Below are 24,773 nucleotides of genomic sequence, written 5' to 3'. Positions count from 1 at the left end.
GCAGCGAGAACTGATATTTGTTTTTTTTGATGGGTTGTTTTCAAGATCCTGAGTCATGGAGTCAATCAAAACACAGGTTGGGAAAAAGTTTTCGGTTGTTGATATTAAAAAATTTCAACTGGAGAATTTCAAGTTACTAAGTTTGTTTTTCCAACATGGTTTTCCTGTCATCTCGGGTTACGTAGCAAAGAGCATAAAACAATCTTTTACCGGTCAAAGAGCGTACAAACGAATACGAACTGTTCAATTGGCCAAAAACTACCACTTTAAGATTAAAATAACCGGCTCTTAATTATCTATGGAGTCCTACTTTCTGTTCGCAAGCTCTCAAAGTGATTTGATTTTAGGCTGCTTGAAACTCAAAGATCGACCATTCAGAAGTCGAGATGCAAAGTTGGACGCTGCGATTCTCGCGTCATCAATCACGCACCGATCATAAAATTAAAAAGCGTTTAGTCTCAATTTTGTTTTGTGTCCTATCAATTTAGAAAAACAAGCTACTCCAGCTATAAAATTGCATAGCTCAAATCGGTTTGCTAAAAATTATTGTTTCTAGGCACGGAGGTTGCTGTTTTTAGCTGACTTATCTCAGACTGAAAGGAACCTGTAATCGGAGAAATTGGACACAAAGTAGGTAGCTAAGGCCTAGATTTGAAGCTGAATCGAGTTCATCTTGTTTAAAGAGTTTCGGTTTTTTTTTCCAGAAATTACTCCAGACTTTATAGCGATTGAAAGTTCTTGCCTAAACTCCTCTTAAAAAGGATGGTTTCTCTGAGCTCGATGGTTTCTCTAAATGATTTCTAACGGTCTGATCTAAGCCTTCTTGAACGTTGTGCTCGATAGAAAAAGTAAATGTTGTGTCCGTAGCGCATTAAATCTTTCATTTAATAAACAGGATGTTGCAGTTGTTTCGAAAAGTAATCATTTTTTCAAAATACAGTTGGGCTTCGCAAACCAAGCAACATGTGCGGCCTCTACTGTTGATTAAATCAAAAAACACTAGCCTTCAATAAGGCGGAGAAAATTAATCTATTAAACTGCCACAGCCATGCAGCAAAAACGACATCATTTCGAGCACTATTTTATGCGAGTTGGATGGGAAAAAGTGCACACTTGTAAAACAACACAAGCTGGTAATGTCGTTTGAGTAATTAGCAAATCTACCAATGTTTTACATGCGCAAACATTTTACAAAAACATGTTCATTCAATGGGTAAATTCTTTTAGATCTTTTTCTGAAAAACTTCAATTATTAGATCTAACATTTGGAAACTGTTGTCTAAAATCTCATAATAAATTTTGCATGATTTAATTAAAACTGAATACATTTTACAGACATAAGCAATACGTTTTCTATATTAACTTAAAAAGTATTTATGTTTTAAATTTTTTTGTGAAGGATGACTTCCCAGCATAACAACAGAACATAAAATTACGTATAAATCATAACATAGTTAGAACAGGCATTGTCACAATGAGTGAACCAAATTTTGATTGATCAGATTAAGTTGGTCGCATAATCTTATCCAAAAGCCGAGAAAAGTAGTTTCTGTATGTATTTGTTCCGACTTTCGATACGAAAGTAACGGAATATTTGTGCTCGGGGTGCGGTTTTTTTTCTTCAGACAAATTTCGACTTTTTAACTAGCCGTTTTTGACGGAATTTTTTTATATCATTCGAAAGCCATTGTTGTCTTGAGCTTAAATTTGAAAAGATATTCCACCTGTGAACATTTTTCGTAAAGTTATGAGGGTTTAAAGATCGTCATTTTGGCCATTTTGACCAATTTGCGACAATTAACGCGCGATATAATTCGCGCTATTAACGCGTAAGCGGAGACTTAACACGTCTTAGAAATCGTTCCAAAATGGTTGAAAGAAGCTTCTTTGCCATAATTGATTTGTTACAAGGAGCGAAATCTATTGTTTTGTGTTTTATGTGGAGTGTGGGGTGATGACTTTCAAAGAAAAATTTTCAAATTTTAGAAAAAAAGTTTTTCATTTTATTTTGTTTCATTTAATTTTTTTATGTTGTTTATGTTATTACTGCTCCATAAACGTTTAAAAGGCAGTCGGAATTTTTAGAACTTTGCCCTGATACGAGCATTCTTGTTGTAGTTCATCAACAAAAAGTTAAGGTTGAATGAATTACTCAAGTTATTTATCGGTGAAAAATTGTTTTCAAGATAATTTTACTGTCATAAATTTCATGAATGATAGTCGTACTTTAGCAAAAATTGATGTATGAGAGCAAGTTAAGTTAGTTTTATTTTTTGTTTTTTGTATGTATTTTCTCCGGCAAATTTTATAGAACCTGCCAGGGGCGGATCTAGGATTTCAAGGGGGGGCGGATTTTCAAAAAAAATTTTGAAATTTTTGACCTTTTTTTTAGGTCGACAAAATTGATTTTTATAGCTCTCCCAAAGCATTGTTTTGCCCCTATTTTGGCAAAATTTTGTGCGCCGCAGGCAAATTTTTGAAAAAACAGTCAAAAAAGCCGATTTTGGGCACTTTTTGAAAAATTTTGACAAAAAATTGCGTTTTGTTTGGCGCGCGCTCCCCCTCAAAGTTAGTTTATATTGGCGCCAAAGGTGCCTTAAGAAAAATTTTAGGGTCGGTCGGCCAAAAATGGATTTCTTAAAAAGTATCAAAGGGGGACCCTTTTGGTCGGCAGGGGGTCGAATCCCTGAGGGGGGGGGGGGGGCGTCCGCCCCTGAATCCTGGGAAGATTCGCATTCGTAAAAATTATGCGTTCCGCTGATAAAAGCTCGAACAAAATTTTATAAGATTGGAGATGCAAACTCATGTCTGGGTGAATGGATGGTAATTTAGGCATGAAAGTACCTGAGCTGACGCATATGTCCGAGAAAGACTCATTGAACTCGTCGAAGTTGGGGGGCTCGAGGTATCCATAGCCAATTTCCCATCTGTAAGCTTTACCCGGCACCATGTCACTGAGCTGGACTGGGAAATAAAGAGCATAAGTTGAGGCAGTGGTCGGAATAAACGTGACGTTGCACTCGCCTGGACTGGCCGGCGGGGATCCGTCAAAGGGAACACACTCGGAGTAGTGAACGGTCAAGTTCCACAGATCTGTCTCATTTTCTGTAAGAGTTCCATTAAAGTGGAAGTGCGTTGATGTTCGATAGATTGACTCAAGGTGAAAAACGGGCGGAGATCCCTGGTTAGATATTGCTGAAGTGAAAAGCTCACGGTAAGATTCCTATAATTCAGCTAACTACGACGAGTTGTTTTGTATAGATGTATCATGGAGCAAACTTTTTGACCACTTATTTACATAACTCGAACACAGTCAAAGCATGCCCCAATTCTGACCAGCATGATCAAAACATATCCCTTTTGGTCAAGACGGTCGAGACGTAAGTGAACACCTCAACCCGGATATCACTAGGTTTTTATTTTGAAAGTTTTTTTTCACTTTTAAACTGAGCTGCTTTTGTTCAGAACGGTTAATAAATGCTTCAAAATAGCCTTCAAAATAGCCATAAAAAACTTCTAAATTCTCATCTGGTTTGTAACTAATTAGCAACTAAATGGTGCTATTAGTTTGCCTATAATTCAAATTCCTTCGAAAACAGATGAGCAACCTTCGACCATTTATAGACAACAGCAGATAAAACACACTCCTTTCAACAACGCTATTGAAAGGCCATATACTATACTAACATAAAACACCAGTGATGGGCGAATAGTTTAAGTGATCAGCTTGTTATAGTTTGTTAACACCCAAAAATTATGTGTCTTATATTGATTGATGGGCTCAGAAATTAAAAATGCTTGAGTACATGTGAAACAAGCGGGTGAAAATTGATCTGAGCTTAGATCACAGCAAGATACTGATTTTTTTATACAAAAAGGTAGCAGGAAAAACAAATGGTATTAGTTAATCAATTGTTCTTATTAATGTAAATAGATTAATCTTGCTTGAACGGATTTGCTTTTAACAGTTTAATGACAAGGCCACCGGAATGAAATAATGGTTCTTACCTTGCAGGACGAACACCAGAATAGCCCAAGACATGCCATTCACAGCGAATTCCATGATCGTCTATTTTTCCAGGTTTACTTAAAGCTCAACGCAAAAAATTGCCAGTTGTAATTTTTAGAGTACTATAATTGCTACTCCAATGTTTTTACGCGCGCATCCGTTATGTTCATTACTTAATATAGTTTATTGTCATTATGAATTTGTGACGCATTGTCAAATTTCAATTCTCTTTGATTTTATGAGGTGTTCTACATAAACAACAGCTTTAGATACACTAATTTATATTTGTGCTGAAGAGCATATCAGTATCATTGTCTAGACCGCCTGAAGTAAGTTTATCGAGCTGTAAATCGCTTTGGTAGCAAGGGCCAAAAAACGCCGCGACTTGAGCAACGATTATTACTATTTTTAATTTTGATTTTTCACTCAAAGCATTCAATTTTGCTTTACTACTTACACCTTCAATTTGCTCATTGTATATCACTGATGAACATTTAACGCTTTTCTGATGAAGAGCTTCTGGTGACAAAAAAAATATATTTTTTTATCAGAAATCAAGATTTGAGAGATCATTTTTCAGAACTTCAGTACTCGTACACTTGTTCTGTTTTGACAAAAGTAGGCAAGAAATTTTAACTTTTAATTTTGATAAAAACAAATTAAAACTTTTGAACAGCCTAAAAATCACTTTACAGATTCTGTTGCACGTGGCTTTGCATGACACATAGAGTGGAGATCAACATACTTTTTGAAGACTTTGAAAAAATAAACATTTAGAAAAACAAAATGTCAAAAAAGCATTGATCAACACAAAGGTGAAGCGGAGCTTTGCACCACATACAACACATCGCAAACATTGCATGAAAACCGACAAGATCGACAAAAATGAAAGCCAATTGATACTTAAGTAGACAGTTGCTACCACCCCTCAGTAAAAAGAGAAAATATTCGATTATATTATCATTATAATTGTACTTTTATCAAAGTTATAATTAATTATAAGCGCCAAGCTTAGATGTTTAAACGATTTATAATCCATTATAATGATAACATTTTTCGTGACATTTTTATAAATTATAAACAAATTTAATTGATTATAATTTTTCCGAAAATCTTTTATAATCTCTTATAATCTATTATAATCTATTATAAAAGATTATAATCCTGTTTTCTGTCAAAAATCTCTAAAAAAAGAAATGTCTTGTCTTTCTTTGGTTCATCTGAACACAAAGTTTTACCACGAAACAAAAGTTTCATAGAGATCCCTTCATATTAGTTGAAAGAATCCCGCGGTAGGTGACTTTTATTTCTTCTATATATTTCATGAATGAAACTAAAGCTGTGTTCTCATAATTTACTCGTGAAAAAAAACTTCAAGTTTGCGTCATGAAACAACTATAATCAAGAAGTAATAAAAAAACGCTCTAAATTTGATTTGATTTAAAAATAGTTATAACCATTTGACTAATTATTGTCTACGAAAAGCATAAATAATAAACAATTCAGGTGCAAGGTCAAAAACAAAATGGGCAAACAAAAGGGATTATAAACAATTATAATCAATTCTAATGGATTTTTTTCTGCAAAACAAAAGAATTGGAAATTCGGATGAAAATAATTGATTATAATCGACTATCATGTAATAATAATTGATTATATCTGTTTTCAAAAAGAGAGATTATAATAGATTATTAATTGGTTGAAATCAATTTTTTTTCTTCAATTTTTGTAATATTGGTACTAAAATCATATTATAATCGATTATTAACGCTTGAAACTGGATGCGGGTGTGCATGCAGCACAGAAATTTCCGACCATCTTAATATAAAAAAGACTAAAAGAACTAAATTTTCCTAATTTTTACCGTTTAGTGTGCGTGATGTATAGAAAAGAGTTTGACTTGATAGGCTAACAGAAAATTGGGCGTAGATAACTATTCCTTTTTCAAAAAACGAAGACAATAACACAAAACAAGGATAGCGGGATACTGTGCAGTTAGCACTAAATGTTCCGACCATTGACTTAAAAAACCCAAAAAAATAGTTAAGCATATTCGACACTCATAGTAAATTAGGCAAACTGTACAACAGTTTTTGTAGAAAAATGATCATAAAACAAAAAATTCAAATTTTTGAATTTTGGCGCTATGAACTCAAAAACAAACATTACTTGAGTAAAATCAAATTTCCACGGCCTCAAACAAACATTAATAAGCTAGTGCAATTTTTACTGCATAAATAAGCCTGTGCGCTTCCTTTAGTTGCAAGAATATAGACTAAAAATCAAAAATTTCAATTCAGTTTTTCTCATTACTGAGACACGTTTTTGAAAATTTTTGAATGTCGTTCGAATAGCGACTGAAAATGGTTTAGTATGCTGTATCAATCGACCAATTTTGACGACTGTTTGTGGTACCTGATTTTGTGTGAAATGCAAAGAAAAAATTAAAAGACTTTTGTTGCCAATAAAACGCTAAATGGAGCTACAAAAATTAGTTGTTTGGAGTAAAAATAAACTTTGATGTCATGAATTGATGTTAGATTTTTGTTACTAACTCGGAGTTTGACGAAAAATAAAAAAAAACTCGTTTGACGAAAAATAATTAGTTTCATTTTCATAAGAGTGACAATTGAAACAATTAAATATGATATGCCTTGCGGCCCAGTCCGACAATTATTTATGCTATCCTATTTTGCATAAAAAATGGGGTATAAAAATGAAAGAGACAAAATTCAATCCCACAGTCAGGGGTCGGAACAAATACAATAGATCTCAAATATTTTATATCATGCTTTATATCATGCTCAAATACTGAAATTCATTGCCAGTAAAGCATGTTAAGATAAATTGAAAACTATAACTGAGCAGCGTTGAAACGTATTAGAATTTAAGAAACACTCATAGACGTGCTGAGTTCTGAGAAAAGGTCAGCGCAGAATGTTCTCTGATCAGACATGTTGTACATCTGCCTTGCAAAGAAATCGTATCATTACTTGATGAATGATTGAAAATCGTTAGAACGCTATACATAATTGAGAAAAACTACTTGATTAATACAAAAAAATCTTGATTCACAAACATTGGTATTTTCACAAACATCTCCAACCATTGCAACATAAAGCATTCGATATGAAAGTTAGATTCTCAGTGAAATTAATTTGACACCTCTAAACCCCATGTGTTCAAGTTTTTTTTGGAAAAAATCGAGCGATCAACAGTATCGAATCAATAAAAAGATTCGTGCCATACTTTCATCTTCTATCGCTTCCCGTATAAATTTTGTGAAGCCAACACTTGCATGAGCATATTAATGAGCATTAAAATCTATTGGCGATTGATAGCAGACATCCTTTTGATTGATGTTCTTCCTGAAATTGAAACGTTCTCAGGAGTAAAAACTTAAACCATTCAGCCATAATGTGACTTATAATTCTGCTGACTTTCTCGACATCGTCATTACCCTATAAGACTTTTTGTGTACAGCAACTCAGTTTCAAAAGATACTAAAGATCGTTAATTAAATCTGCTTGTAGAAGATAATCAAAATTTCCACCGCATACAAAAATCACTATGTTTTCACAGTTTTTGAAGTATTTCTCAAGGTTATTTTTGTTCATCAAAACTGCAGCACCAATTGCACCTGATGGTTCCACGCATATTTTCATTCTCCTCAGGAAGAAACGAGCGGCCGAGGCGGTGTCAGAATCCGAAACTAAGATGACGTCATCAACATGTTTAAGCATATGAGCTAGAGTTATTTCACTCATAGATGTGCGTAGTCCATCGCATATAGTTGTGGGATACGTTTCATTTCGAATTAGAGTCTTGCTGTCGAAAGATCTTTTGGCATCATCCGCTGTGTCTGGTTCTACTGCGTAGACTTTGGCATTAGGATATTTGTATTTGATGGCCGACGAAATACCTCTGAAACAAAACGCTATTTATTCTTGGTGCCATATTTGAGCAAATATTTAGCTTGTGATGAGATTAACTAAACATTTTACAATACCTTTAAAGAAAAAAAAGAGACAGTGATTGGTGTGGCTTCTATTTTTGATACTGTCTACTCATTTCGACATACCAATCCCACTTCAAAACCAAATAAAAATTTAGAACTAACAAATTTTCAAATTAGTATATACAGACTGAGGGTTTACTTACGCGAGCAGTCCCCCTCCACCCACTGGGACTAGCACTGCGTCTATTTTGTCCACCTGTTCAATCATCTCCAGTCCAGCTGTTCCCTAAAAGACACGTCAGATTAAAAATATTATTGAGAAATCCCTAATAGCAGAAGGGCTGAATGAATGACTGAAAGTTACACAAGCCAACCAGACTTCAGGATCAAATATTTTGAAAAAATTTCGACGTGAAAAGCAATGAGTTTTTGGTAGTTCGTCATATGGATTTGATAGGAGGAATATTAAGTCGGGTCTCCTATCAAAAGAATTCCAAGAAGACTCATAGCAAGATAAAATGCAATGTCATGTATCAAAGACTGACAAATCGTATCCACAAACTAGATAAATTAAATGTTCTCGAAAATTGACCAAAAAGATCAATTATTATTGTCGCCTTCATTTAAAAAAAATTTATTTCGCTGCAACTTTATCGTGTATGGGTTTAGCTCTTCCTAAATCATTCTAAAATGTTCTTTTGAAAATCTACCGATTAAATTATATTTTACTCTTTTATTTTTCCCTATGTTCAAATTGAAAACATTGCACTAGCCTGTCCGCATATGATATCTGCGTGGGCATATGGGTGCACAAACACAGCTCCTTCGGTGTCTCGGATGACCCGCTGAGCAGTCTGTTCACGCGCCTCTTCAGTAGGTTCACACTCTGTCACCTCTGCCCCGTACTCCCGAGCCGCATCCTTCTTCGCCTGCACCGTGTTCGAGGGACATACCACGTGACACGACAGGTTGTTCAGTTGGGCCGCGTATGCTGAAAAAAAAATTTTGAGAGCTACATTTTAAAAGCTGAAATATACCAAAAGGCTCAACAATCTGTTCAGCCTGAATAACAAATAATTTGAAATATTTGTGCCCGTAATATTGACACTTCGATAGAAAGAAAAAAAGACTGCTCTGGGGTTGGCAAAGTGAACTGATAAAATAAATATCACATTTTCTATAGGAAAACCTCCAACTTCTAAATTATCACTCAATAATGCCAAATTTAGTTAGAGACAAAGGAAACCTCTGCGAATAGCTCAAATCATAATTTAACAATCAGTTGCACATGAAACACATAAACACAGAGGCGAAGCTGAGCTTCGCACCACTTGCGATAGAAATGCAAAGCATAAGTTAAAAAGATAGGTCTCAAACAAAAACAAAAAAAAAATAAATGTATTGAAAAAATCGTAGGCTAAAATATATAAAAAAACAATTATAGAAACCATTTAACTAAAACATTAGAATCATTCGGGCAACACAAACTCCATTCATTTCTCTCTCAAAACAACTAGATGGAAACGATAAGAAAAAAAACTCGGTCAAATGATCTCAAAACTCGTGATTGAATTCAAAAACTTTGCTTAAAACCATACAAACAAACAACCTGTATGTCCTACAGGCAAACTTTAGGATAAGAAAAAGCCTTATCTGTTGCTTGCTGTAAACTAGGATTAAAATGAAAAACTAAATTGAAAACCAATTATCAAAAATAACTTCCAGAAAACGTAAAGCAATTTTTAACATCTACAAAAACATCCCAAAGAGATCAAATTTATCAAATATGAAAAGTTGATAAACAAGATAACAAAAAAACACGCCCGTAAATGAAATAAGAAAATACGGAAATTCATGTTTTTTTTCGGATTTTATGAATGTTTTTCAAATAATTTTGACATATCAAAACAGTACGCTGTTAAATCGATTCCAAAAAAAATTTTATTAACCCAAAACAAACCAAATTAAATAAACCTAAAACTAACTTCACGTATTTTTAGTACAAAAAAAAAATCAGAAACCATAAATTAAAAAAAAACTGAAAATTGATTTCAAAAAATTTATAACAAAAAATTCTTAACTTGTTTTTCTACCAAAAAATTCTGGCGTGTAAAAATACCAGAAAACTGTGAAGATTAAACATCTGGAAAATTAAAAAAAGTATTTAATAAATGAAGGAAACAGTGACCAAATTATTGGAAAAAAGTATTGATAAAGGCGATAAATTTGGTCAAAACTGTTCAATGAAAAAATGTATGTAAGCTTACAATTTTAAGTTCGAAAAATTATTTAGACTTCTAACCTCTATAAATAACATTCAAATGAGCGAGGTAGTTGCTTGCAAAATTAAAGCGGAAACTAATCCGACAAAAAAAAACCGATTAAGACGAAGTCGAAGAATCATTGAATACCAAAAAAATATTATTTAAAAGTTTTGAGCTGGGATTTATTGGAAAAACACTTATAAGGATGCACAATGGGAGTAATAGACCAATGAGCTCAAATAGGGAGCATATACTGCATGTATGTCGTTTATATACATGTCAATTATACTGCATGCATGTCGTTCATATACTGCATGAAAACCTGTGGACAAGTTGTTCACGGGCAAAAAAGTCTAGTACCCAATTGCAATACCCTTGCCTATGCCAATGGTAATTACCAGATTAGTAACAATTGATTGCGGTGAAGAAAATTTGCAATTACTTTCACCCATACACAGAACTGATTGAATCTGGGGCAGTTGAAGCCACGCCAAAAATAAGCCGATAGAAGTTTTATAGATATCAGTTGAGCAGAATCAAACGCACTCGAAAAAAAAACGAGTCAAAATCAAGCAATTAATTGATACGAATCACTTGCAGCCACAACTAAACAAAAATAATTTCAAAAATTGTTCAAATATAATTCAGCTCACATATTTTTTGCACTAAAGAGGAAAGCAAAAACAATATTGTATTACACTAAAAAGGCAAAAAAATATATACATCTTTGAATCAGCACACTTAAAAATAATAGCGATCAAGCCTTGAACCAAAGTATAACTGCAAAATAATAATTTTTGATGACCACAGGATTAAAACTAACGTTTGCTTAACTATAACACTGATTTAAGCACAAGACCACTGGTGAAAATTTACATATTTCAAACCTGATTTACAAATAAATACAAGGTAGCAGAAAAATAGCTATAATTAAACGAAAATTGTCATGCAGTTTAGACATTTCAACGAAGCACGAAACAGCAAAAAAAACCACAAAAACGACAAAAAAGCATAAATATACATACAGTAGAAAACGTACCAATGAACGGAAACAAGAAAAAACATCCTATTTTTACAACCTTTTTAACATTCGAAACTCGGACAAAGTATATCACGTGAAAAATTTTTGAAATTCGAAACTTTATGATTAATCTTTTTTTCATCAAATCCAACCGATCCGAAAAAAAATTATCGTACTCATTTAGAAGTATGATCTCATTAAAAACCTCGTTTAGAAGTATGGTCCCGTAAAGCTACCAATCGTCCCATGTAAACGTCAGACATAGAAGTTTTTAAAGTTTTTTTTTGGTTTTTTCAGTGATTTTTTCTTTTTGATAATTCCGTTTTAAAGAAAATATAAGTGGCAAACATAACAAAGAAATGTTTAAAAGTTTTCTTTTGTTTTTGTCCACTTGCGTATTTTAAGTATACTTGAAGTGGTCTGGCGGGACCACACTTCTAAACGAGCTTTTAAATGGGACTCATCAAAAACATCGGGACCATACTTCTAAACGAGTACCAAATACATTTTTGAATACCACTTCAAAAGAAATCAGAAGTCAAATTGCGAAAAATTTAACTTCATAAAATCTATTTAATAACTTAGCTTTCAAACACAGGCGAAACAGAGCGTTGTACTACTTGTTATACTACACAAACATAAAAAACATAGGTAAAAAAAACTAGGTGAACCAAAATTATCGTTTGTCTCATTAAAATATAATATGGGCCAGCTAAAGCTGGAGGTATGTGTTTGACACTATTTGAGTTTGTTTTACTGATGCGGTATGCAATGGATAGTTTCAAAAATAGGAATCAGCTCAAAACTTTAGTTGTTTCTTTTAAATACATGAAAAGAGCAAAAAAACTTCTTAGATACTAGCGCGTAACGCACCTCGGGTACTCATAATAAATCACATATATTGGAATTAAGATCTGCATTCTTTGAGTGTACTCTGACAGCACCTAATTACAGGGATCGTAATTATAAATTTTGCAAAGTTTTTCATTCAAGTTTTTTTTTACAAATTTCGAAAAACCATAAAACTTTAAGAAACTTTATCGAAGTACTTTGAAAAAATCAAAAAGGAACTAAAAATGCCATATCTGGGGAAACTTAAAGCAATTGAGCAGTCGCATTTGGAAGCAAGATTTGCAACTCCTGAGAAAATTCTTCAGTACCCAGGTACAGCATTGTGAAATTTTGAGAAACTTCAACCTTCAGTTTTCTAAAAAAAAATTTTTGAAGACCAGAAAAATTGTCACATCTCAAAAACTACTGAGATTTGAGCAGTCTTGTTTGAAGGCAAAATTCGCAATCTTTGACAGTACTCTGGCAGCACACAACTACAGGGTTGGGAATTTTACTTTTGTGAATTATTTTGTAATATGACTTTTCTAAAAATTTCCGAAAAAAAACACATAAATCGTCGTTTCCCTTAAATTAAAAAAAAATTGGCCATTCTTAATTGGAGGCTGAAGTCGCAACCCCTGAGATTACTCTGACACCCCCAACTACAGGTTAGGAAGTTTTTTTGAAAATTTTTGAAAAATCATTAAAAAAGTCATCTTTTGAAAACTACAAGAATTAGAGCAGTCATATTAGGAGGCAAAATTCGCGTCTCCGGAGAACACCCTGACAGATGGCATTTTTAAGTTTTGTGAAATTTTTTATATCTGAATTCTTTTGAAAAATTTTGAGAAAATCCTAAAGAACATCATATCTCAAAAACTACAAGAATTTGAGCAGCCATTTTCAGAGGCAAGATTCGCAACCACCTGAGAGTACCCTCACAGATTCCAATAATAGGATTGAGAGCTTCAAAGTTTTGGAATTTTTTAACATCTAAGTTTTTTTCAAAAAATTTCGGAGAAAATAATGAAAAACGTCATATCTCGAAAACTACAGTGATTTGAGCAGTCATATTTGGAGGCAAAACTCGCAACTCCTGAGAGTACCCTGACAGAGACTCAAAACAGAGATGGGAATATCAAATTTTGCGAAGATTTTTATATCTAAGTTTTCTGAAAAATTTTGAGAAAATCTTAAAAAAAACGTCACTTCTCGAAAACTACAAGGATTTCAGCAGCCATTTTCAGAGGCAAGTTTCGCAACCCCTGAGAGTACCCTCACAATATCCAACAACAGGATCGAAATCATCAACGTTTTGGAATTTTTTAAAATCTAAGTTTTTGAAAATTTTTTGAAAAATCATAAAAAAACGTCATATCTCGAAAACTACACGGATTTGAGAAGTGAGAAGTGGAGGCAAGATTCGCAACCCCTGAGAGTACCCCGATAGCACCCAACTATACGTTAAGAAATTCAAAAATTGAGAAACTTTTTTCAATTAAACTTTAGAAATTTTTGAAAAATCTAGAAAATTGCCTATATCGTAAACTAAAAGGATTTGGTTATTCATATATGGAGGCCAGAATCGCAAAACCTGAGAAAACTCTGACAACATCCCACTATTGGGTTGCTAATTTGAAACTTATTGAAATAAACACTGACTTTAAACTGGAAAATTGAAAACCTCAACCATTGCAATATACGATATAGCTTAAACATGAAAAAATTCTTTTATTTATGCAAAAATAATACGTTAAAAAAGCTTAAACATGGCGAGATAGTGAAGCCCGCATTGAAATATTTAATAGACAGATAGATAAAAGATGTAAATTAATAAATCAGGAGACGGGTAGATAGGCATAATGTAATTAATTAAAAAAGCAGGTTTACAGACAGACAGACTTAACTTGGCTTCGAAAAAAAAATTACTGTAAAATTAATGACCTTGCGGAAAACTAATTTAAAAATTTTCTTAAGCATTGCAATATATGATATAGCTTAAATATGAAAAAATTCTTTCGTTAAACATGCAAAAGTATTATGCTTAAACATGGGAGATAGCTGTCACTCGCATTTAAATATAGTATAGCTTTAAATATAGTATAGATAGATATAGATAAATAGATTGCAATCTTCCCAAGGACGTAACATTTATATAACAAAAACAGGTAGTCGCATAATCGGTAGAAAAATTATCGCAAACAGTTCTTTCGGTTGAACCCTTCATCTCAGATTTGATGTGGTAGTTATTAAAAAATTCAAAAAACGGTCTATGTTCGAAAACTAGACTTTCAGAAATCCGTAATTTTTTTCTGCTAAAAGAAGGTAGTAGCCGGTATAGCAAAAGAATATTCCCAAAATTGAGTTTCTCGATTAAATACTTAACCTAACAATTGGCACAGTAATTTAAGAGTAAAAAAAAAAACTTCCAAAAAACTGTCAAAGATTCAAAACTTTCATTTGTTTTAAGGCCAGAACTTTTTTCTCGAATAAAATGGGCTTAGCAGAAAATCAGGGTAGGCTTGCAACAACCTGTTGCGTCAATTAAAACTATGATATCAGATTTGGCGAGATAGTTATCGAGATATATCCAAAAAAGATTTCAACAAATCAGATAGTTGACATTTGAGAATCATAGCTTTTTGTTTTAAAAAATAAGATTGGCTGTTTATGCAGAAAAAAAATTAGCCAATTTTGTCAAAAAGATTCCACAAAACAATGAGAAGTTCAAAAAATCCACTTTTGATGACCACAACTATTTTTCTGCTAAAAGTACGCCCAGGCTACTTCAGCAAACAAATTTCCCAAAACCGGAATCACCACTTAACCTGAGAACTGGCAGGGTAGTTTTGAAGAAAAGTTTAAAAATTTCCAAAAAAAGTCAAAGTTTCAAAAAATTTTCAAAGCAATTACTTTTTTTCTAAAAAAACGTTAATGCAGCTATATATAAAGCTAGGCTTTCAACAAACTGTTAATTCAATTCAAACCTTGATGCCTTAAACCTGACTTCAAGGACCACAAATATGATTTCACAAAGACATGAAATTTGACTTCTCCGAGAATCAAAATTTCTTTCTTTTAAACCATTTAAGCGTAGCTGTTTATGCAGAAGAGATTCACAATGCCTGTAACTTCTATTGAAACCAGAAACTCAGATTTGTGAGAAAAATTTTGATTTATTTTTGAATAAAGTCAAAAAGTTTAAAAGAGTAAAAGAAAACGAAATTAACCTTTTCCGAAAATTATAGCTGTTTGTCAGAAAAAATTGGCATAGCCGCTTATGCAGAAGAGATTCAAGGAACCTGTAATTTCGCTTTGCTCTCAAAATTTCAGATTTGGAAAGGTAATTCTCAAAAAAGGCAAAAAATTCTTAAAATGGTCAAAAAATATTGACTTTTCCGAGGGCCTTAAGTTTTTGTGTCAAAAAAAATTGAGCGTTGTCACATTTGCATTCCCACAACCCAATTTTTGGATTGATTCCAAAATCTAGGATATAGGAGGGTAGTTTTCGAGAAAATTCAAGAAGTTTAAAAAAACAGTCAAAAAAATCAAAAAATTGAATTTTCCGAGGACGATAACTTTGTGAGTGGCCGCTAATGCAGGGGAGCTTCCAATAACCTGTTATCTCCATTGAACCCACAATCTAATTTGCTAGGGTAGTTTTTGAGAAAACGAGAAAAAAATATGGGTCGGAAACAGAATTTTCGAAGGGTGTAGATAGAGGGTAAAGTAAATAAAAAAAGAGAATATGGTAGTTTGCAGGCACAAAAAGTAGTAGGAAGTCTTTCCATTAATATACTTTTTTTGAAAATTGGTAGAAAAGAGTTTTAAAAAAAATTAAATATTTGCAAAAAGGAAGAAAAAAGTTTCAAGACGTCTCAAAAAGAATAAAATAAAAAACCCAATCCCATATTTTTCATAATTGAAGTTTTTTTATCAAACTAGTAATTTAAGAAACATGCCGAGCAACACATTTGAATTTTAAATAAGCATTGGAACACAACTTAGTTAGCCGATAAAAATAAGTAGAAATCATGTAAGCCAAATAAAATTTTTAAGCGAAAATATACGAAGTGAAGGCTAGTAAAAATAAAAAATGCATAAGTTATTCAAAACACTAAAAGCAACTGCATTGATAATTACGTTAAAAAAATCAATTCTACCATGTGATAAATAAGCGGACAAATCATCAGAAGATAAACTATCAGCCGACAATTTTTTAAAAGGAATAATTCCTATTTGAAAAAAAAAAACAGCTCCTGGTCAGATTCGAACCCACGACCTCTGCCGTTCCAGGCGTATTCTCTACCTCCAGGCTGACTTCCGGAATCGCATAGAAGTTTGAGTTCATTATGAACTAAGATACAAGTGATTGAAGTGATTCGTTTAAACAAGTTGTTAACCCGAAAAAAAATTCTACATTCCAGTTTGATAACGCTTGCTAATCGCAAGCGTAAAAAAAACTAGCAAACACCAAAAAAACTGAAATTTGAGCTTTAACAATTTTAAAAAAGTTAATAACTGTAAATTTTTAAAAAACTTGACCTTAGCAAAGAAACGAATTTAACACCGGAGCTTAAATAATAATCAGACGTAAAATCACCATAACTGAGTTTGAACAAACTTTCCTGAAAAATTAACGGCCTATAATATAACTTTCATTTTCGTCACAAAAACGTTATTTATGAAACCAGTCTTTAACATAGAGGCGAAGCTGAGCTTCGCACCACGTGCGATACAAATATGAATGTTATGAAAATTAAACGGGAAAAAATCGAAAAATCGTTTTTGTCAATGAAAATTGCAACAGAAGCCCAAAATACCCGGAACAAAATAGCCTGCACCTAAATAGAAAATCTACAAAGAGCTTTGCGAGTGCTTTTACAGACGTCAATCTTTCAAAAAAAAGTGTTTCTGCGGAACTAAGCAGACCAAATTAAGCAGACAGACAATAATCAAATAAGCCAAAAAATTCATTTTGCAAGAAAAACAAGTCTCAACTGGAATCAATCTCCTGGGCTTTGTCGTCCCAAGCATGGGGGTTACCGCAAATTGTGATAAAGTTGAATCATCGAGTTTCTGGAACTAAGCCGACAAAAATAAACAGACGGACGATAAACCGAAAAAGCACAAAAACTCCAGTTTGCAAAAAAGGTCGCGGCCGGATTCGAACCGCAAATCTTTGCTATCTCAAGCAGTTGTTTTAACTCTACACCAGATGCACCGCATGGTTGTTTGGATTAAAATTTATAATTACCAAGCTGTAACAAAGACGAAAAAACCTGAAAAAAAAACCTTTCATGCCGAAAAGAAATTCAAAAAAATTCTTAATTTATAAAAAATGTCAAGTCAATTTTCCCGTCAGAGCTCATACACGCGCACAAAAACTTTTTTCTGGACGTAATGACGCAATAAGAGGCCACTAAATCGATATTAATAAGCCCGAAATTTATTAAGCCGAAAAAGATGGAAAAAAGTGTAAGTTTAACATATCGAGCTGGTTAATTTACAACCAATGTGAAAGCAGACTTCGATTCGTCCGGATCTTTTAAATGTCAAAACTAACTGCAGTTAAGTTTTTTTACGGCTAAAATGAACAATTTCTAGATGTGGCAACTAAGACGACAAAACATAAGCAGATAAATAAAAAAATTTTCAACCGGAACAATTACCGTTTGGAAAAAACGGGTCTTGATCAGATTCATACCCAGGACCTTTGCCGTCCCAGGTGTATTCGTTACCACCAGGCTAAGCGTGCAAGAGACACTACGGCTTTTAAATTCTTTATGAATCAAGGTACCACCAGTTTATTGAGTCCAAAGAGTCCTGTGGACAAAATGTTCAAGGAAAAAAGAGTGAAGATTGCAGTGCAATGACATCAGGGGGTATATCTCTAACATTTACCAAGTGCTTGCGCGAAATTGCCGCTGCTATGAGTGACGACAGTTTTCACTTGTGGCTGCCTCTCTTTCAGCAGCATCACTGCATTCAGAGCACCCCTCACTTTGAAACTGCCACACTTCTGGAAGTTATCACACTTGAACACCACCTGGAAAAGAGAGGAGCAATGCAAATAAAAACAATTCGTATTAATCATGATGATAATTGCAGTTTTTCTTCTCTTTTAAGTCATGAAACTGAAGTACACTTATTTTTCCCTCATCCTTAACTCCTGGAAATCGACACTCCGTGTAAGATCTGATTTATCCAGTAGGCTGAACCCGCCTCTCCTCCACTATCAAGCATATAAACCCCTTCATTGATGGTACAGTTTTTGTACGACCTTTGATACTATTGGCCAACATTTATATCTATTTTTGAGCCAATCGCCACCTTAATTTTTTTTTAAAATCATCCCAGCTAATATAAAATAAAAGTTGATGGAAGATTGAGCTCCAGCAGTAAATAATTATGAGTATTACAGGAAAACTTCGAATAAAAAACTTAGCTTGACCATGAGAACATCGTTATCTACGTCGTTTGCGAACACTTTAGATATGCGGGGGTGGTGATCATCTAAAAATTGAGACATGATCTTAGCACTTTTTGTACTAAAAAAGGCTTAGACGAGTTTGACCATATCTACACAGAGGCGAAGCGGAGCTCCGCACCACTTGCGATACAACACACATAAAAAACAGATCGAAAAAAAATTAAGAGATGAAAAAAAAACTAGAGGAACCAAAATTTTCGTGTCTAGACATAAAACAGCTAGGGGCCCAGCTAAAGCTATGGGTTTGATATTGAATTAATTTGCTATACTGATGCGGCACGAAATATGTGATTTAAAAACTTGGATTTTGCCCAAAACCTTAGTTGTTTCTCTACTTAAAAAAGTGAGAAGAGTAAAAAAAAAAAATTTGAGATAATCAATTTTCCCAAGGAGTTAAAATTTCTCTTACAAAAAATTAAGGCGCCGCCGCTTCTACACGAACCATTATCGCAACCGTTTCTTTCAGTTGAACTTATCATTTTAGATTAGATTCAGTAAATTGTAAGAAGTTTCAAACAAACGGTCAAACGTTCTAAAAAAAACCGTCATAACTTCTAAGAAACGGTCAAAACGTTTTCCAAAATTCATGACTTTTTCAGGTAAAAGCAGGTTTTGGCCACTAAAGAAGAGAAAATTCCCAAAACCGCGTTTCTGGATAGAATACAACCTGAGAATTGACGTGGTAGTTTTCGCATTTCGAAAACTTAGCAAAAAACTGTGACAGTTTCAAAGCTTCTACTTGTTCGACGGCCATAAGTTTTTTTCTTTAACAGACTGGGCAGAGCGAGCTATTAGAGAAGGCTTCCACCTACCTGTTGTTTCGACTAAACCTATGATATCCGAATCGGCAAGATAGTTAGCGAGAAACGCAGAAAAAACGGTCAGTTAAACAAAAATTTGACATTTCCGAGAACCATAGCTTTTCTTTTTAAAACTTGGGGATATACACTTATGCAGAAAAGGTTCACTCAACCTGTATTTTCGATTGATTCCAAGATCTCAGATTACGAAGGGTAGTTCGAGAAAGGTCAAGAACTTTAAAACAAAACAACAGTCAAAAAATCAAAATTTTGACTTTTCTGAGGATCATAACTTTTAGTGTCAGAAAAATTTGAGAATAGTCGCATAGGCAAATGAGCTTCTTAGAACACGTTATTTTAATTGAAAACAAAATCTCAAAAATGGCAGGGTACTTTTCAAGAATACTCAAAAAATTTAAAAAACGGTCAAAAATCAAAAAACTTGACTATTCCGAGGGCCATAACTTTATGTGTAAAAAATTAGGGCGTAGCCGCTCAAACATGGAGATTTTGAAACCATTCCATTCATTGAAATCGAAAAATCAGATTTGAGTGGAGTGTTTTTGAGACAAATATGGGTCAAATATTCCCCCATAGACTGTTTCGAAGGCTGTAGACTGAGGGGTCATGTAAAAAGCGACTCGAAGGGAGCATACAGGCACACAGGGGAGTAGGCAGTTGATAGCCTTTTTGAAAATCAGTAGAAGTTTGGGCAAAATTAAGATTTTTCCAATGAATTTGGAAACAATTTTCCATAACGAAAAAAAAAGAAATTTCAACAAACCGATTGCTAAACATACAACCAACATGAAAAGTGCGGAGGAGAGCGTTAAAGTTGTGCTTCCCTTGATACGACCCAAAATTAGTTCATTAAGCCAAAAAAGAATCGGCCAAACTAATCTGACGGAGGTATTTTTTTAAGCGAAATTACAAATTGTAGGAGGAAATCAAACACTAAATGCAACATTAGAGAAAAATGCGCGCAACAACAAAAAACGATTTCAAGATGTGACAACTAAGCCGACAACAGATAAGCAGAAAAATAATTGGCCGACAACTTTTTTGACACAGAATATTTCCCGTTTGATAAAAAACTTGTCCTGCTCAGATTCGAACCCAGGACCTTTGCCATCTCAGGCTAATTCGTTAGCTCCAGGCTAAGTTAGCCCGGAACGCAAGAATATAATATGAACAAAGATACAAGTGATTCTGTTGAACAAGTTGTTAACCCGGAAAAAGTCTATATTCTAGTTTGATAACGCTTGCTCATCGCAAGCAGTGATGTCCACTTAACAAAAAAAAACAATTCAAATTAATTAAAATTTTCATTCAAATTTCAATTTATTTAAACGAAATTATGAGCCCACTCAATTTTAAGGAAAAATTTAAGTTGCTTTAGAATTTAAAAATCCCCCCCACTTGAGAAAATCCTAGATCCGCCCCTGGTGGTACTTAATAACTAACATGAGTTTTAAATTGAGAGCAGAAAGAAATTTAGAGGTCAGCCTCTGTTCAAATCGTCTTATTTAACAGACCAATTTTTATAGACACTGAGGCAACTTTTAGGATTTTTGTAGAAAAGGGGTTACGATCAATAGGTCTTTGATATGAAGTCACACTTGACCCCCGCGAGCTTTCTTCGAGGCCAAAGGGTTTGATCCAAAACAGGCTAGAAAGAACATACCCTACGCCACAGTTCCTTCCCTTCGCGGTCGGAACAAAAAATAACTGCTGAACGCACACAATGGAAACTGACCAATGCTTATTATTCTATTTCAGAGATTCTGTTTCTGAAAGGAAAATTAAAAATATTATTGTAACAAAATTCAACTACGTTTGTTCGGGGGAAAAACAAAATTCACTTTTGTCTCACATAAAAAAAAAACGAGCTGACCTTTTTGTCTGGACAAAACTGTTGCTGGAATGTCTTGGATGTCAGACATGGAGTCTTGTGAATGTTGCTCTTGATGCGAAGATGCGCGGCTTCTATGTCACCGTTCGTTACCAACATATCAGCCAGGAATAAGGTTATAAAAGTTCCCGAATTATTGAATAAGTCTCATTCAGGCTGATAACCCACACAGAGTTAAGCTCACAGCTCTTATCTCAAGTTAACCAATGCTGATAATATATATGTATGTTGTTTAATTAATCAGATGCGTAATCGAAACAGATTGAGTATAGTAATATGACATCGTTCAAGTAAAGAAAATATTTATGTATTGTAAGACTTAATTGCTGAATAGTTACAGAGACAGCCCGATTTGTACTCAAGATAGAAAGAAGTATCTCATAGCTACTATAAATTGCAGTCACCAAAACATCATCCCAAAGCCGCAGAATTTGAAATGAAAATAGCCAACCACCAGTTGGAAAAGAGTCAATGAATGCAAGTAAACAAAAAAAAATTGACTTGTTGGTTAAAAAATTTCGAATTTCAAAAAAATATATGCCCCGAAATTTATAAGTTTTATAAGCAATTCATGATGGGCACTTTTTTGATAAAATCAACCCAATATGAAAAAACTGGATTAATAGGTAAAGTTTTTATTCCGCTGGGAAATCTGAAAATTGCAATGCAATTTCGAACAAGAAGTCAATAATGTTTTTCGTGTCGTTTCAAATTTTGTAATTGGAGTGCGCTACTTGCTTACCTTTTAGCAAAGGAACTGGAATTTAACCCAAAAGAGCATTTATAATGCGTGCAAAAAGTGTTTCTGAATGAATGCAATTCTCTAGTTATTACAGCATTTTAAGACTTTTCAAAAATCACCAAGATTTTAAAAATCACCAACACCTATTATACAAAACCGGGTGTCTTTTCGGTTATACCCCCTAAACACATAAATTTGGCAATTCAAAGTTCGAGTTGAAATTGAAAGCACGAAAGCGAGTGAAACAAAAAATTAAATACCACTCGCGTGCAATTAGCAGCTACCAGATTGGGAAACAAAAGTATATGTCAAAATTAGCTCTAGGTTTCCTAATCGAGCAGCTTCGAGTTGAAATTGAAAGCACGAAAGCGAGTGAAACAAAAAATTAAATACCACTCGCGTGCAATTAGCAGCTACCAGATTGGGAACCAAAAGTATATGTCAAAATTAGCTCTAGGTTTCCTAATCGAGCAGCTTTCGCGCTTTAAATTTCAACTCGAAATTTGAATTTCCAAATTTATTCATTTAGGGGGGGGGGGGGGGTATAACCGAAAAGACCCAAAACCGGTAAAAATAACAAAATCTGTGGTAATTGGAATTGCTGCTTTTAATTTAGATTAAGCAAAAATGGGTGCCGGACATCAAGCCGAATTGTAAAACTTGAAGTCCCGTCGGCTTGTTGTCCTAGACCCAGCGAAAATAAGGATTAATTTCAATCTAAATCCATTTTCTTCGAACTTTTGTGTCTCAACGTTTATTAGTTTTTTGTTCAATCTACGCATGAATCTTTCCTAATTAAAATTGTGGTTAACGCAAATCGCTTCAACTTGACTAGCGAAAACATTAAATTTACACGTCAAGTCTCAAACAAAGTCCCACAAACAAGCTAAAAAACATTAAATTGAACGATTTTTTAGAGATTATGTTTTAAGTAAAAGGAGTCCACAAGATTGGGAACTAATTGATACATTGGGTAATTTTGATAGTATCCACCAATCAAGTAAAATAAAATGGACAATCACCAGGACAAAATTATCCGAACCTATGACCTAGTACAAGACAAGAGTACATTTTTAGCTCTATATTTAAAAACACCGGCAAAAAATCCCAGAACTTGGAAAGAAATCTTTCTATGTGAACAGATTTAAATTAGTTAAAGAAAGATCGATTCCACTGGTTTTAGAACATTACCAAACTTCAAGTGAGAGCTTCTGCAGGCATTAAGAGTTTCATGACACCCTTTCTCTTCAACTAACTCCAGAAGTCAAAGTAGTTTTAATGCTATACCTGAATAGCTAACAAATTTCGAAGCCCTATCACTCCTATGACTTAAAATTTTCAGTTCCTTTTACTTACGGCAATGCTTTCCAGCATTCTATGTTTTCGCCAGTTTTACAAAAAAAAAAACATTTTTTCACCATTCTATGTTTTCGCCAGTTTTACAGAGATTTGCTGCAAGCTAAAATGAGACCTATATGAAAAAACCTAAATATAGAACCTTCTAGTACAGTAACATCAAGTGAGTTTTTTTCACAATCAGTACAATCTATTAAGATAAATTTTTGTCTTTAGCTATCGTTCAAGAAAGTGTAGTGTTAAATTAGCATCGAAACAAAGCCGACAAAAAGGTACAAAGCTGACGTTTCTTGAGCAGACACGTTGAGCCGAAAAAATGTTCTGATAAAAAATTTACGAACACAGTAATATGTTTTCAAGTCCCCCTCAAAGCAAGAACATAAAACATATATTTTGCACAAAAAAAAATATCAAAATGATGCCGCTAAGCCGATAAAAACAAAGCCGAAACGGTTTAAGCCGAGTAAAGAGAAAAAAAGAAAAAAAAACGATTACTGAAAACGGAGCTGGCGGATTTAAATTCAAAAAAAATTGGCACTAGAAAAAACAACGGTAAAACTTAAAACACCTAAACAGAAAGCCTTTGACCTGAAAAAACTCAAAAAAACTTAAATATCTAATAAAAAACATCAAGTCCCATTCCCCCTCGAAGCACATACATACACACACAAAAAATCTCACTTTTATCAAAAGATGCAATATGAGGCCATAAACTGGTACAAAACAGGTCGGAACGTATTACGCCGAAAAGGAGACTTTTGAATAATGTCGAAAAAATTGATCTATTAAAATTCATATCGTTGTTTTGATTTTGTCCTAAGCAAAAATCGCTCTCAAAAAAACATGCCAAGTAACACAATTCAATGTTAAATTGGCGTCGAAACAAAGCCAACGAAGTGGTACCAAAGCTGACATTTCTTGAGCAGACAAGTTGAGCCGAAAAAATGTTTTGATAAAAAATTTAACACAGTAATGAGTTTTCAAGTCACCCTCAAAGCAAGGACATAAAACAAATTTTGCACATCAAATTTCAAAATGATGCCGTATAGCCAATAAAAATAAATTGAAACGGTTTAAGCCGAGTAAAGAGAAAAAAGTGGAAAAAAAACGAAAAAAACGACATACTGAAAACGGGAGTTGGTCAACTTACAACCAATATATTAAAAGAAACCAAATAAAAAATGCACAAAAAGTTGTCTGTTAATTGAACATAGTCTGGAAGATGAAAAAAATTTCAGCAAAAATGTCTAATACCCGGTTGCAACACCCTAGATTACGGCAAGGGTAAATGTGTCAATGACTTATCCTGATTTAGTGCTCTGAGTTATGATCAAACTTATCTCAAATTATCAGACAATTTGATTTCAAACCAGCCATCAATTGTTAA

At 33.7% G+C, this 24,773-nt stretch overlaps 2 protein-coding genes across 4 annotated transcripts in view; both read right to left on the bottom strand.

Annotated features, from left to right (window-relative positions):
• Positions 1 to 24,773, bottom strand: part of LOC134841944 (lisH domain-containing protein ARMC9-like) — a 461,419-nt gene that overhangs the window by 423,255 nt on the left and 13,391 nt on the right. The window lies entirely within an intron of this gene.
• On the bottom strand, positions 7,501 to 21,578 carry LOC134842402 (serine racemase-like). The gene is made up of 5 exons (XM_063858723.1): positions 21,271 to 21,578; positions 17,988 to 18,132; positions 8,741 to 8,958; positions 8,171 to 8,253; positions 7,501 to 7,933 (listed from the first exon to the last, which is right to left on the bottom strand). Exons 1-5 carry the CDS (start codon positions 21,385 to 21,387, stop codon positions 7,513 to 7,515), a joined length of 984 nt encoding a protein of 327 aa, XP_063714793.1. The 5' UTR covers positions 21,388 to 21,578; the 3' UTR covers positions 7,501 to 7,512.

Source organism: Symsagittifera roscoffensis, chromosome 3 (genome assembly GCF_963678635.1).
Source record: "Symsagittifera roscoffensis chromosome 3, txSymRosc1.1, whole genome shotgun sequence".
Taxonomy (NCBI): Eukaryota; Metazoa; Xenacoelomorpha; order Acoela; family Convolutidae; genus Symsagittifera; species Symsagittifera roscoffensis.
The sequence above is the reverse complement of the archived record's forward strand: the minus strand, read 5'-3'. Positions and strand labels throughout refer to the sequence as shown.

What these genes read in the sequence shown, in the direction of transcription:
- LOC134842402 (XM_063858723.1), bottom strand. Translation starts at nt 21,387, where the DNA reads ATGTTGGTAACGAACGGTGACATAGAAGCCGCGCATCTTCGCATCAAG. An exon ending in CAATTTCGCGCAAGCACTTG is followed by an intron (nt 8,959 to 17,987) that starts GTAAATGTTAGA and finishes TTTTTTTTTCAG; the next exon opens with CATACGCGGCCCAACTGAAC. An exon ending in GGTGGAGGGGGACTGCTCGC is followed by an intron (nt 7,934 to 8,170) that starts GTAAGTAAACCC and finishes GTTTTGTTTCAG; the next exon opens with AGGTATTTCGTCGGCCATCA.